The sequence below is a fragment of the Pelobates fuscus genome, chromosome 2 (genome assembly GCF_036172605.1).
Source record: "Pelobates fuscus isolate aPelFus1 chromosome 2, aPelFus1.pri, whole genome shotgun sequence".
NCBI lineage: Eukaryota > Metazoa > Chordata > Amphibia > Anura > Pelobatidae > Pelobates > Pelobates fuscus.
In genome coordinates this window covers 84,892,926-84,905,423 of record NC_086318.1, presented here as the reverse complement: position 1 = coordinate 84,905,423, position 12,498 = coordinate 84,892,926, and the positions used below count along the sequence as shown (strand labels likewise).

Genomic DNA, 12,498 nt, shown 5'->3' with positions numbered 1-12,498 from the left:
AAAATGATATACAATAAGGGGGGGGGTGCATTTAATATGAAAGAGGTGAATTACGGTTGGACAGACATATAGCGCAAATGCCAGGTTTTGTTTACGTTTTGTTTTGTTCACAACGTGTACATTTAGCTCAGTCCTTAAGGGGTTAAAGTTCTCATAAATTCCGTTTATGTGGTAATTTAAAAAAATGAATAAACAAACATTATGGAGGTCATTAATTATCAGAAATGTTTCTATTTCCTGTGCAATAGATGCAAATTGCTGGAATCCGTACTCCTAATGCAGTAACTTTCGTAACTGACAACTGCTAAGAATATAACTGATGTGAACAGTTACAGCAATACACACAAAGAATATTCTACATGGAGCCCCAGTTACAGCAATTAACACACGGATTAATTTATAGGCTGCCCTAATTAAAGCAATGCATACAATGATTACTATATAACCATATGGCTGACTGATCATCATTGAAAGTGTAGATCACATGTATATAGTGAGCAATCATTGCTTTATAGAGAACCAGATTTAAGCAATACATATAGTAAATCTTCCATAAAGAGCCCCAATTACAGCAAGGCATTGTGGATCATTTCATAGACAGCACCAATTACAGCAATGACTCATGGGCAATTCTATGAGAAGCACCAGCTGCGGCCATAGGCATTGTTAGGGAGTGGATTTAGGGGATACAAACCAGATGTGGCATTCTGTGGCCTTTGGATACCTTCAAGAAGACAAATACTAGTGCTTTTATCTTTTTATGTCAGACAAGTGCTAATTAATTAGGGATATAGAAAGGCAAAGAGAGAGACACAAAGGGATGAGAGGGGATAGGAGGGAATGAGGACAGGATTGGGGGTGTGGGGTACAGGAGTGAATGGGTTAAGGTGTCACACTGGTGACTGGCCTCAGACGAGGCCTTCACGGAGGGGACAACCAGGTGTTTTTAAACCCTAGCAATACGTGCTAATTAGAGCAATGGATGAAGGCTCATTCTATGGAGAGCACCAGGTACAGCATACAATGCTTTTTCTATAAGGAGCCCCACTTACAGCAATGCAATGTGGGTCATCCTTCAGTGATCACCAATTCACAGTTCTTCACCGATCACCATATGGAGTTTGGGAGCCTTGAATAAAGATATCTTGTCTGGTTGTTGGGATGTGAACAGCTCGTACAGAGAATAGTGTAAAATGGGCATTGCTGTAAACATAAACACATAGATTGCCACATAGATTCTTATTATAAATAGTCGCACATGTTCTGGTTCGTCCTAGCAAGCCTGTATAGCTTGTTCTCTATAATTAATTTAATAGTGCCTTTATGCACAATGACAATGTCTGCAGCTGTGATCACACTGATAGTCACAATGGGAAACGCAGTTAAACCTGTTTTGCTGCAAGTTATTTTTTTGGATAGCACTTGATAACGAGGACCTTGCCTTTAAGAACTATTCACAGAGTGCTATGTTTTCATTTTAGAAGAACTCTGGCAATTCACTGTTCACTGAGTACCTCTAATAAATCTTCTACTACTTTAATAGGGATTCTGTGCAAAATCTCTGCTGTGAGAAATGTTGCTGGTGAGATGACTCAAGATGAACAACTCAATGTAGTGGAAGCAATCTCAACAATCTTTGTTCCGGAGACTGGGTAATTCAGGCTGTTCTTAGGTGTGAGTGGAACTGTCACTTCTCTATTTATTTGCAAATCTTAACAGTAAATAACAATGACCTTCTTGCTTTTTCTTTTTCTTTTTCTTTTTTAACACAAGAGCAAAGTGGCTTTATTTTTCATTTACTGGGACTTATGGCCCAGCCAGACCGCATGATACAAATATCAAAACCTCAGTCGACCATGCACACAGATGCCATGAGGGTGACTAACAAGTTCGCATGTCACCACAAAACATAGATAGTTACCCACAATCAGAAGAGATATAGAAGTAGGTGTGTTTTATAAACACCTCCACATAACCCATCACCCCAATAAGCATTTTAACAGGATTCATGGGGTGAGATTGGAAGGAAGTGTTACTATTAGAGAAATTACGATTCTTTAAAAAAAAAAATAATGAGATGAGAATTCTTTTGGAGTTGATAAAGTGAAATTGATCAAAAGGAAGGAAATTCCATAGGAATAGTAAGGGGATGTCCGGTTCAATAAGGCAGTTGTGAGGTCAGACAGTGGTTTTAATAATCAAAATGTGTATAATACAAAAGCATTGAAAAAAATGTATAACACACTCGGTGCTGGTTTTAAAAATATTGATCTCAAATGGTCCTTTTATGAATCGAACAACTAATTTGTTTATTTGTTCTTCAGTAAAAACGTATGCACGTATCAAAAACATGCTAAAGGTGAGAGGTGATGGTTACATTTGGAGAACTGATATTCCTATTCCCAAATCTGTGTCCAAAAATGTTCCTTTTTAGACATACAAACAGTTGCCCTTTAAATAGCCGTTGGTACTCTCTAGTGAGAGAATGAGGGCCCAGGGTCTGTTTATCTACATGAGGATGGTCTGGAAATAAAAGATACTCAGGTAGCATATTGCAAGAATTACTAGATAGTTGTGGCATTTGTCCCACTTCAGTACAAGCAAGCACACAGTGTCTTGTTTTATTATCAACATTCTGAAAAAACATTAAATAACTGTGAGATTAGTATTCCATTCTCCCCCCAAAAATAATCATTATATACACTATATGAACCAAAGTATTGGCACACACCTCCTTAATTATTGAATTCAGGTTTTTCAATTAGGCCCATTGCCACAGGTGTATAAAATCAAGCACCTAGCCATGCAGCCTGCATTTACAAAATTTGTGGAAAAATTGGTCATTCTGAAGCGAATTCAAGTATGGTGCTGTGATAGGATACCACCTTTGCAATAAGTCAGTTGGTGAAATTTCATCCATGCTAGATATTCCACGCTCAACTGTAAGTGGTATTATTGGAATGGGGAAGCGTTTCGGAACAGCAGCAACTCAGCCAGGAAGCAGAAGACTGTGTAAATTCACAAAGCAGGGTCACAGAGTGCTGAGGTGCATGCTACATACAAATTGCCAATTTATGATAATTCCATAGTTGAAGAGTTCCAAACTTCCTCTGGCATTAATATCAGCACAAAAACTGGGGCGCTTCATAGAATGAGTTTTCAAGGCCGAGCAACTGCATGCAAGCCTCATATCACCAAGTACAATGCCAAGCATCAGCTGAGTGGTGTAAAGGATGCCGCCACTGAACTCTGGAGCAGTAGAAACATGTTCTGTGGAGTGATGAATCACGCTTCTCTGTTTGGCAGTCTGATACGTGAGTCTGGGTTTGGCAGATGCCAGGAAAGCGCAACCTGCCTAACTGCAATGTTCCAACTGTAGAGTTTGGTGGAGGAGGGATAACGGTATGGAGTTGTTTTCAGGGATTAGGCTAAGCCCCTAACTTCCAGAGAAGGGACATTTTATTGCTTTAGCATTCCAAGATATTTTAGATAATGCTATCCATCCAACTTTGTGGGAACAGTTTGGGGAAGACCATTTTCTATTAGCAGCATGACTAAGCCTCGGTGCACAAAGCAAGGTCCATAAAAACATGGTTGGATGTGTTTGGTGATCTTGACTAGCCCGCACAGAGTCCTGACCTCAACCCCATCTAAACCCTTTGGGATGAACTGGAACGGAACAGAGATTGTGAGCCGGGCCTTCTGGTCAAACATCAGTGCCTGATCCCACAAATGCTCTACTGGATTAATGGGCAAAAATTCCCAGAGAAACATTCCAAAATCTTGTAGAAAGCCTTCTCAGAAGAGTGGAAGCTGTAATAGCTGCAATAATACTGCATATTAATGTCTATGTATTTAGAATGCAATGTCATAAAAGTCCCTGTTGGTGTAATGGCCAGGTGTCCCAATGCTTTTCTCTATATAGTGTACTAAATATGAACCACCAAAAAACACAAAAAAAACAGCAACCCATTGCTGCAAATCAGCATCTTGATCCGATAAGCAATCTGAAGGTCTTTCAGCTATTGATGAGGTGGCCTCAGTGGAGATAACTGCTGGTACTAAGCTGCATGGCAAGTGCATAATCTGGCAAATGTTTTCCTTTACACATTCTGCATTAAAAGGGAGGTACTGTGTCTACCCACGTACAATATTCCATTTCCACCTGTACATATTCTAAAGCATGTTTGATTTCATCAGGGTTCCATAATAAACCACAGCTATTGTATTCAGAGCACCATACACATAATAAGCATTAGTGAACAACTTAATAAATAGCAACATTTTTTGATAGATGAATAGATTTTATGTTCCTAATAAATCTGATATTCAAATAGATATTAAATCACATTATATGACGTGGGCATATATTATGGCACTGAAAGTTGTTTTGAGACATTTTGATCATTTTTATAATGTATATTTTATAATGTATGTTTGTAGGTAAATAATCTTAGCAAAGGTCGTTTCATGTGTTCTAAGTTCATTATACGCCTATTTACACACGTCATTACTGCAATGAACTAATGGAACAAGACATTTAAGCATCAAATAGAGCCAAATATATCAGATTTTTTTTTTTTCTTAAAATGATATTTGTGAATGGCATGTGGCTCTACTGGACTAATAAATGTTTTATGAATAAATATAATTGTGATATATGCCATTTTTTCTTTCTTTGTATTTTCCTCAAAAACCATGTTCTTGTTGAGATATGGAAATCAGTATAAAAATAGAGATTGCAGCATTAAGAGCCAGCTGCCATAAAACTATTTTTGTGATCAGGAACTCACGCATGCTTGCAATGTTTCTATTTTATTTACGCAGAATAAATCTATCCAAGCAAACACAATAAAAAAAACCAAAAAGCAGGGTATGAGGCATGTCAGATTATAAAGACAGCATTCTGTATATAACAACAATAAAGCAGGCAAATATGTGATTCAACAGAATGGCCCATATTTACTAAGTGGTGCTAACACCTTTAGAACGCTTGCCAGCTAGTCAATCCAGTGGGATGTAAGTCTTTTTCCGATAATCGTGTATACTTCATGGGAAACAAGTGATTATTCCATAATGTTAGATACGTTTGCCATTATCTCTGTTAAATCCACTGGTTATTAAATGGCAGTGCATATCACACCAAGTCCTCTATATACAGTATATATTTCACAATGCACAGTAATTATATTACAATTACTCACAGGCAGCAATTTACACCCACATCATCCTAAATCCTTGCATGGAGAGTACAAAAACAAAATGCTAGATCTGGATCATGCACAGTAACAAAGTGTCAGACACCTGCTCAAAACACACATGGTTCTGCAAACACCTGGACCAACACACAGGGAGACCCATAGGTAGATGCAGGAGATACTAATAAACAGAGGAGATTCAAAAAATATATATCTACACAAAAGCAAGATGCAGGGATGCAGGGAAATGTACAGGTAGAAAAAAAATACACCTACAGACAGAAGGACAAGCAGCAACACCTACACATGCCATCACACACTCTCATGACAGTCAGCAGCTCACATGCTTTCTATATTTAGCTATCATCAAGCTATTTGTCCCTCCACCCTGTGCCTCTCTCACCCTTCAATGTGTTCTGCTTCGCTTGGGCTGGGGGGGTCACAAATATCAGCTTCCCCTTGCTCGGACAATGCCTCTGGCTCCATGCTGCACTCTCTCAGACAGTCACAGGGTGCAGAGAGTGCAGGGACGCTGCCTGCCAACCAAAGACTGCACTTCACTGGTTACCAGGGAAACGGGAAGGAAAAGAGTCTATGGAATGGGGGGTCTATCTGATACTAAATGTGGAATATGTGTTTGTATAGGGAGATATAGACAGAGGGAACAAAACTGGGAGGTGGGGGGGCAGGGAAGGGTTAAGTGCAGGTGGAGGCAGGAGATGACAGGAGAGGAGGAGGTGGAGAGGAGAGAAGGAAAAAAGAAGGAAAAAAAGAATGGGAATAGAAAAGGAGAGAGGAGGAGAAAGGAGAGGGAGGGAGACAATCAAAGGAGGAGATAGAATAGGTATTTAGTGAAGGAAGACAAAAATGGACTGGAAAACAATGTTTGAGAGTATTTTGGAGATAGCTTAACAAGGAAAGTGTGTGACAGTACATTATAAACCCCAAAGGACAGGATCTGTGACCTCCTAACCTATTTACTGCAACCGGGAAGGCTGACAGAAGGGAATTCAAAAAATAAAGTATTGAAAGGAGAGACAGACTGAGATTTGGGGAAGAAGGGGGGCAGTGTTATTGCAGCATGTGCCTGGTAGAGTGAGCCTTGTTCTGCCGAGGCAGACTGACTGTTCTACAACTTGTTACATTGTGACACTGCTGGCTGCTGGCTGATGGCTGCTGGCTGCCTGCTGCCTGGGAATGGCCATGCTGTGTGTATTGTTTGTGTGTGCTTCTTGCTGTACCTTGGGCTTTGCTTTAGCCGAGCATCCCATCCGTGAGTCGGCTATTGATATGAATCCTCAACAGGAAGAAAATTCAATGTCCTGGGCATCTTTTTTTCTTCTTCTGTTTTATTGGGATCAAGTAGTTTCAGCATGTCAGGCTTGCCCAGGGTCTGCTTGACATGAGTTTTGAGGATAGTACAATTCTGACAACACTGGTTTATAAGTTTAAAGTTCGAGATATTAAAATCAATAGTAATAAAAAATTAAAAAAATAAGAAAAAGAAAAGAAAACAAAGTGAATGCTAGATTTCTCTTGAGAAGGGGAGATGGGACACAGTCTTACCTGTTTAATGTGGGGGCTGTCGAAGAATTTGTAGCAACATTCACACGAACACTCCTGGGGTCCCTTTGTCCCTGTTGACCTGGAGAATTGAAAGAGTTCAGTCTTAAACTTTTCTAAAATCAATCACTTCTGCAAATGCTTCACTGGAACAAATGTCACAGTTACATATAGGGACAGTGTTCCTAATTATATATAACAGCCTTGCATGCACTTGTAGATTTTAAAAAAACAAAAAAAAAAACGTTTTTTTTTCTGGATAGAACTGCAAGCATTTCTCTCTCTTAAAACTTGCATCTTATAAATGTAGGTGCAACGATACAATCATGTAGTATGTTATGATCCTTATATACAGATACATTAACACTTTAATGGCCAATGGTATACAATGTTTATAATGTAGTTATGGGAATTGCCAAAGCCTGACTATGAATTAATTAATCGTACATCTTTTCAGCTTCCTACAGAATTTACTCCATTGTATACAAATCATCTCAGAGCACCACACAATCGCTCTTGCTGACACTGATCTCTGTAATTAATCTTGAACTCTTTTATTCAAGATCATGAGATAGAGAACTCCTAAAACCCTGGTTTTTCAGTGTCACTGCTGCTAGTTAGAAAATGGGGGATAAGCTAAGGAGAGATACATTGATGTGCAGTTAGAATCCTCTTTATGTTCTGTGTTATTCTCTGAAATGCCTAATGACTGTCTGACCTCATTGAAAAACATTTCCTAATATCTGGAGTGCCATAGATTAGCAATAAGTGATCTAAATAGTTTGAAGTGTCTCAGATGCATTTCTTAAAAAGTTTTACAGAGAGATGGACAATTCTTATGAAAAAACAACACTGTGTGCAATATGTGCCACAATCATTTTACCTCTGTGAAATCATTTCTTCAAATCCATTCCTATAGAAGGCCACAACATATTTCTCCTTAATCCCTGTTACTGCCTGGGGCATGGAAACATTCCTCCTCTAAACAACTGACTGGAAGAATTCTGAAATGTATCCCACACTTGATCCAATCATAGCTACTAACATAACCTTATTACTCTTTGTAATAATTTCCAAACACAAGGGTTATAGTTATCCACACATAAAAAAAAAAAAAGCCAAGTGTTCATGTCAATTAATGTAAATAAACTACAACTCCCATTAATCTGAGCTCCATCAGACCTAGTGCGTTATATAAGCCAGTATTTGAGAAACAGCTGTCCAGCTGTGTTTTTTTAATCACCTTGATGTGATCATAGTAAACAAAGTCATTCATTTGATTTATGAAACCAACTCTTGCATAGATTATAGGGTGCTGCTGGTGCCAATATATACAACATAACAAAATACACAATCCAGCGCACTCACTTATTCACTAAACAATGATTGTCTCTCTAACTGGAGACAGGTAAAACTCCCAGAAGTCTGTGCTCCTCTTCTTTCATGTTTCTCCTCTTATAATTCAATTTGTTTTACTTGCGTTATTATGGCGGTTACATACAGTCTTAACCCACATGATGCCCTGTATAATTGGCATCTACTAGAGAAGGTTATCTCATTATGAGGTTGTTTTGTAAACTTCTACCATAATTCCCAACATGGGAGCTTAGCTGCAGTCCTGCTGTTTCACAGGTGTGTGTATGAATAAGTTAAATAAAAAAACCATGTGATGCAGTCTCATGACTCATGGCTTTAAATTAACACTGTCAGGTTTTGCAATAAAAAAAAAAATAGAATATTAGAACTCTGAGAACGGGCAAATGGGCAAATGATTAGAGAAACTCAGTAGCTTGCCCTTCGATAAATCCTCGCTCAGGTCCATTGTGAGACGAAGAGTCTACGTAGCACTAAAAACAAAGCAAGTAAGCAAAAGTTAAAAACATGGGATCTGTGGAAGATCCTGAGAGGCCGTATTATCTCCTATAGGTCTTCTTGCCCCATTAAAATTTCACAATGTGCACAAAATGATCATTGTGTTTACGTTTAGAACAAAGTTCTAAAAATGGAGCAGTCAATTGTAAGAGTATGTTGGTTTCTATGGTAACTGTCACTTCTAGAACATTCCCCAGAATGGCTCTTCACATATATCTCCAAAAATCAGCAGATTTCCTAGTACAACACAGTGACACTGAGGAAAGGTCTGCTTTAAAGGACCACTCTAGGCACCCAGACCACTTCAGCTTAATGAGGTCCCTCTAGGATTAACCCTTTTTTTTTTATAAACATAGCAGTTTCAGAGAAACTGCTATGTTTATACTGAGGGTTAATCCAGCCTCCAAAACCTCTAGTGGCTGTCTCATTGACAGCCGCCAGAGGCGCTTGCGTGCTTCTCACTGTGAAAATCATGCGACCGGCTGAATGCGAGCGCGGCTCCTGCCGCGCATGCGCATTCAGCCGATGACGTTGCAAGGAAGAAGGAGAGGAGGAGTAGAGCTCCCCGCCCGGCGCTGGAGAAAGAGGTAAGTTTAACCCCTTCCTCCCCCCAGAGCCGGGCGGGAGGGGGACCCTGAGGGTGGGGGCACCCTCAGGGCACTCTAGTGCCAGGAAAACGAGTATGTTTTCCTGGCACTAGAGTGGTCCTTTAAGGTGTGTTAAAATGATGGCGCATGCCCAGTTAATATGATTAACACAACACAACACAACATAGATAGATGTGCCTCTTGTTCTTCTTGGGACCTTTTTCCTTGAAGGATAAGAAACTATAGCGAAAGTGGCTTAGTGCTCAAACAACTTTTATCTAAACATTGCATACTTTAAGCAGTATAGATTAATGTGACAGATCACCACAATAAATATTACATGCTACAGTAACTACTGAGCTGACATGTTTTTACATCAGCATGGCTGTGTCTCCAATATGGAAAAATGCTGGGCAGTGTCATTGTGAATTATGAGATCTGGGAGAATTAGGAGCGGTAGAGAAACAAGCACAGATTAACAGCTGGGGAATACATCGTTCATCATGCTCTCGCAGCTTAGCTGGGCAAAATGGTGGTTGTGATCATTATAAGATGACATGTATGACTTGTACCTATACACATACAAAAACCATAATATCCAGTGACAAAAATAAAAATAATTTAACCTTCCAATATGACATACACATTGGCACAGAAAAATGTGTTATAAATGAACTAAACTTATATGTGCTGCCATTTTCTTCTGGCCGGTCCTCTTCTGCGCCAGGAGTGGCAAGCAGGATTGAGGTATATGGAGGATCCACTAAGAAGTACATTAAAGAAAAACTTTAAGTGGGTAACTTGTTTAAATACATTGTTTTCACTTTTTATGCATTACTGATATATTGCATTAAAAATATATAGTCAATTATTAACCTAGACTAACCACTTAATATTCAGCTTCATTTATATATATATACAGTGAGAGAAAAAAGTATTTGATTCCCTGCTGATTTTGAACGTTTGCCCGCTGACAAAGAAATGATCAGTCTATAATTTTAATGGTAGGTGTATTTTAAAGAATCACTATAGTGTCAGGAAAACAAAGCGTTTTTTCTGACACTATAGTGCCCTGAGGGAGCCCCCACCCTAAGGGTACCCCTCCCGTGGCGCTGGAGGGGTTAAAAGCCCTTCAGCAGCTTACCTTAATCCAGTGCTGGGCTGCCTCGGTGCTGGTGACCTCTCCTCCCCCGCCGACGTCAGCTCCCCCGTCCGACGTCACTGGAGCCAAATGTGCATGCGCGGCAAGTGCCGCGCGCGCATTCAAAGTGTCTATAGGACGAAATATGCCTCCAGCGTCGCAGATGCGCCTCTAGTGGCTGTCCGTAAGACAGCCACTAGAGGCTGGATTAGCCCCAAATGTAAACATAGCAGTTTCTCTCAAACTGCTATGATTACATCTGAAGGGTTAATACCTGAGGGACCTGGCACCCAGACCACTTCATTGAGCTGAAGTGGTCTGGGTGACTATAGTGTCCCTTTAACAGTGAGAGACAGAATAACAAAAAAAACAATGCAGAAAAACGCATGTCAAAAAAGTTATAAATTGATTTGCATGTCAATTAGTGAAATATTTGACCTCTTCGACTTAGTACTTGGTGGCAAAACCCTTGTTTGCAATCACAGAGGTCAGACATTTCTTGTGGTTGGCCACCAGGTTTTCACACATCTCAGGAGGGATTTTGTCCCACTCCTCTTTGCAGATCCTCTCCAAGTCTTAAGGTCTTAAAGTTTTGAGGCTGATGTTTGGCAACTCAAACCTTCAGCTCCCTCCACAGATTTTCTATGGGATTAAGGTCTGGGGACTGGCTAGGCCACTCCAGGACCTTAATGTGCTTGTTCTTGAGCCATTCCTTTGTTGCCTTGGCTGTGTGTTTTGGGTCATTGTCATGCTGGAATACCCATCCACGACCCATTTTCAATGCCCTGGCTGAGGGAAGGAGGTTCTCACCCAATATTTGATGGTACATGGCCCCATCCATCGTCCCTTTGATGCGGTGCAGTTGTCCTGTCCCCTTAACAGAAAAACACCACCAAAGCATAATGTTTCCACCTCTGTGTTTGACAGTGGGGATGGTGTTCTTGGGGTCAAAAGGCAGCATTCCTCCTCCTTCAAACACGGCGAGTTGAGTTGATGCCAAAGAGCTTGATTTTGGTCTCATCTGACCACAACACTTTCACCCAGTTTTCCTTTGAATCATTGGCAAACTTAAGATGGGCCTGTACATGTGCTTTCTTAAGCAGGGGGACCTTGTGGGCGCGGGGGGTGGAGGGGGTTCAGTCCTTCACAGCGTAATGTGTTACTAATTGTTTACTTGGTGACTATGGTCCCAGCTGCCTTCAGATCATTAACAAGATCCTCCCATATGGTTCTGTGCTGATTTCTCACCATTCTCATTATCATTGAAACTCCATTAGGTGAGATCTTGCATGGAGCACCAGACCGAGGGAGACTGCCAGTTATTTTGTGTTTCTGCCATTTGCGAATAATCGCACCAACTGTTGTCACCTTCTCACCAAGCTGCTTGGCGATGGTCTTGAAGTCCATTCCAGCCTTGTGTAGGTCTACAATCTTGTCCCTGACGTCCTTGGACAGCTCTTTGGTCTTGGCCATGATGGAGAGTTTAGAATCTGATTGATTGCTTCTGTAGACAGGTGTCTTTTATACAGGTAACACGCTGAGATTAGGAGCACCCCCATTAAGAGAGTGCTCCTAATCTCAGCTTGTTACCTGTATAAAAGACACCTGGGAGCCAGAAATCTTGCTGATTGATAGGGAATCAAATACAGTGGGACCTCGGTTTACAAACGCCTCGGTTAACATAATTTTCGGTTTACAAATGAAAATCCATTGAAAATAATGCCTCGGTTTACACATTTTTTTCGCAATACAAGGCAAGTTTCCCCAGAAAGCATTGCAACTGGGGAGGTTTATAGCACCGTCCCCTGCATGCTGGAGTTTGTGGGTAGCACGTGGCATCGAGTGTGGAGGTGTTGGAACGGCTTTTGCATCGAGTTTTGGAGCCATTCTGGAAATTGTTTTCAGTTGTTTTGGGACTTTTTGGTGCATTTCTCAAGTTGTGGAGCTGTGGAAAGCTGAGCTTTGTCGTTTGCATGCCTTTTATTGTGTGTTCTGCGTTGTGGGTTGGTTTCCATGCCAGCTCATTTTGACATTTTTCTGACCTCTAGAACGGATTAATTGGTTTTCAATGCATTCCTATGAGAAACCGCGTTTCGGTTTACAAACGTTTCGCAATAAGAAACGTCCCGGAGAACGC

General features: G+C 40.5%; 1 protein-coding gene across 2 annotated transcripts in view; it reads right to left on the bottom strand.

The window, feature by feature from the left end:
• NGEF (neuronal guanine nucleotide exchange factor) overlaps positions 1-12,498 on the bottom strand; it is a 129,658-nt gene that overhangs the window by 69,910 nt on the left and 47,250 nt on the right. Inside the window, exon 3 of one of the 2 annotated variants that reach the window (XM_063442379.1) lies at positions 6,765-6,843. In XM_063442379.1, the coding sequence (XP_063298449.1) occupies positions 6,765-6,843 (79 nt within the window). Of the gene's footprint in view, positions 1-5,601; positions 5,960-6,764; positions 6,844-12,498 lie in introns of those variants that run through there. The other variant, XM_063442380.1, reaches the window with a different exon arrangement.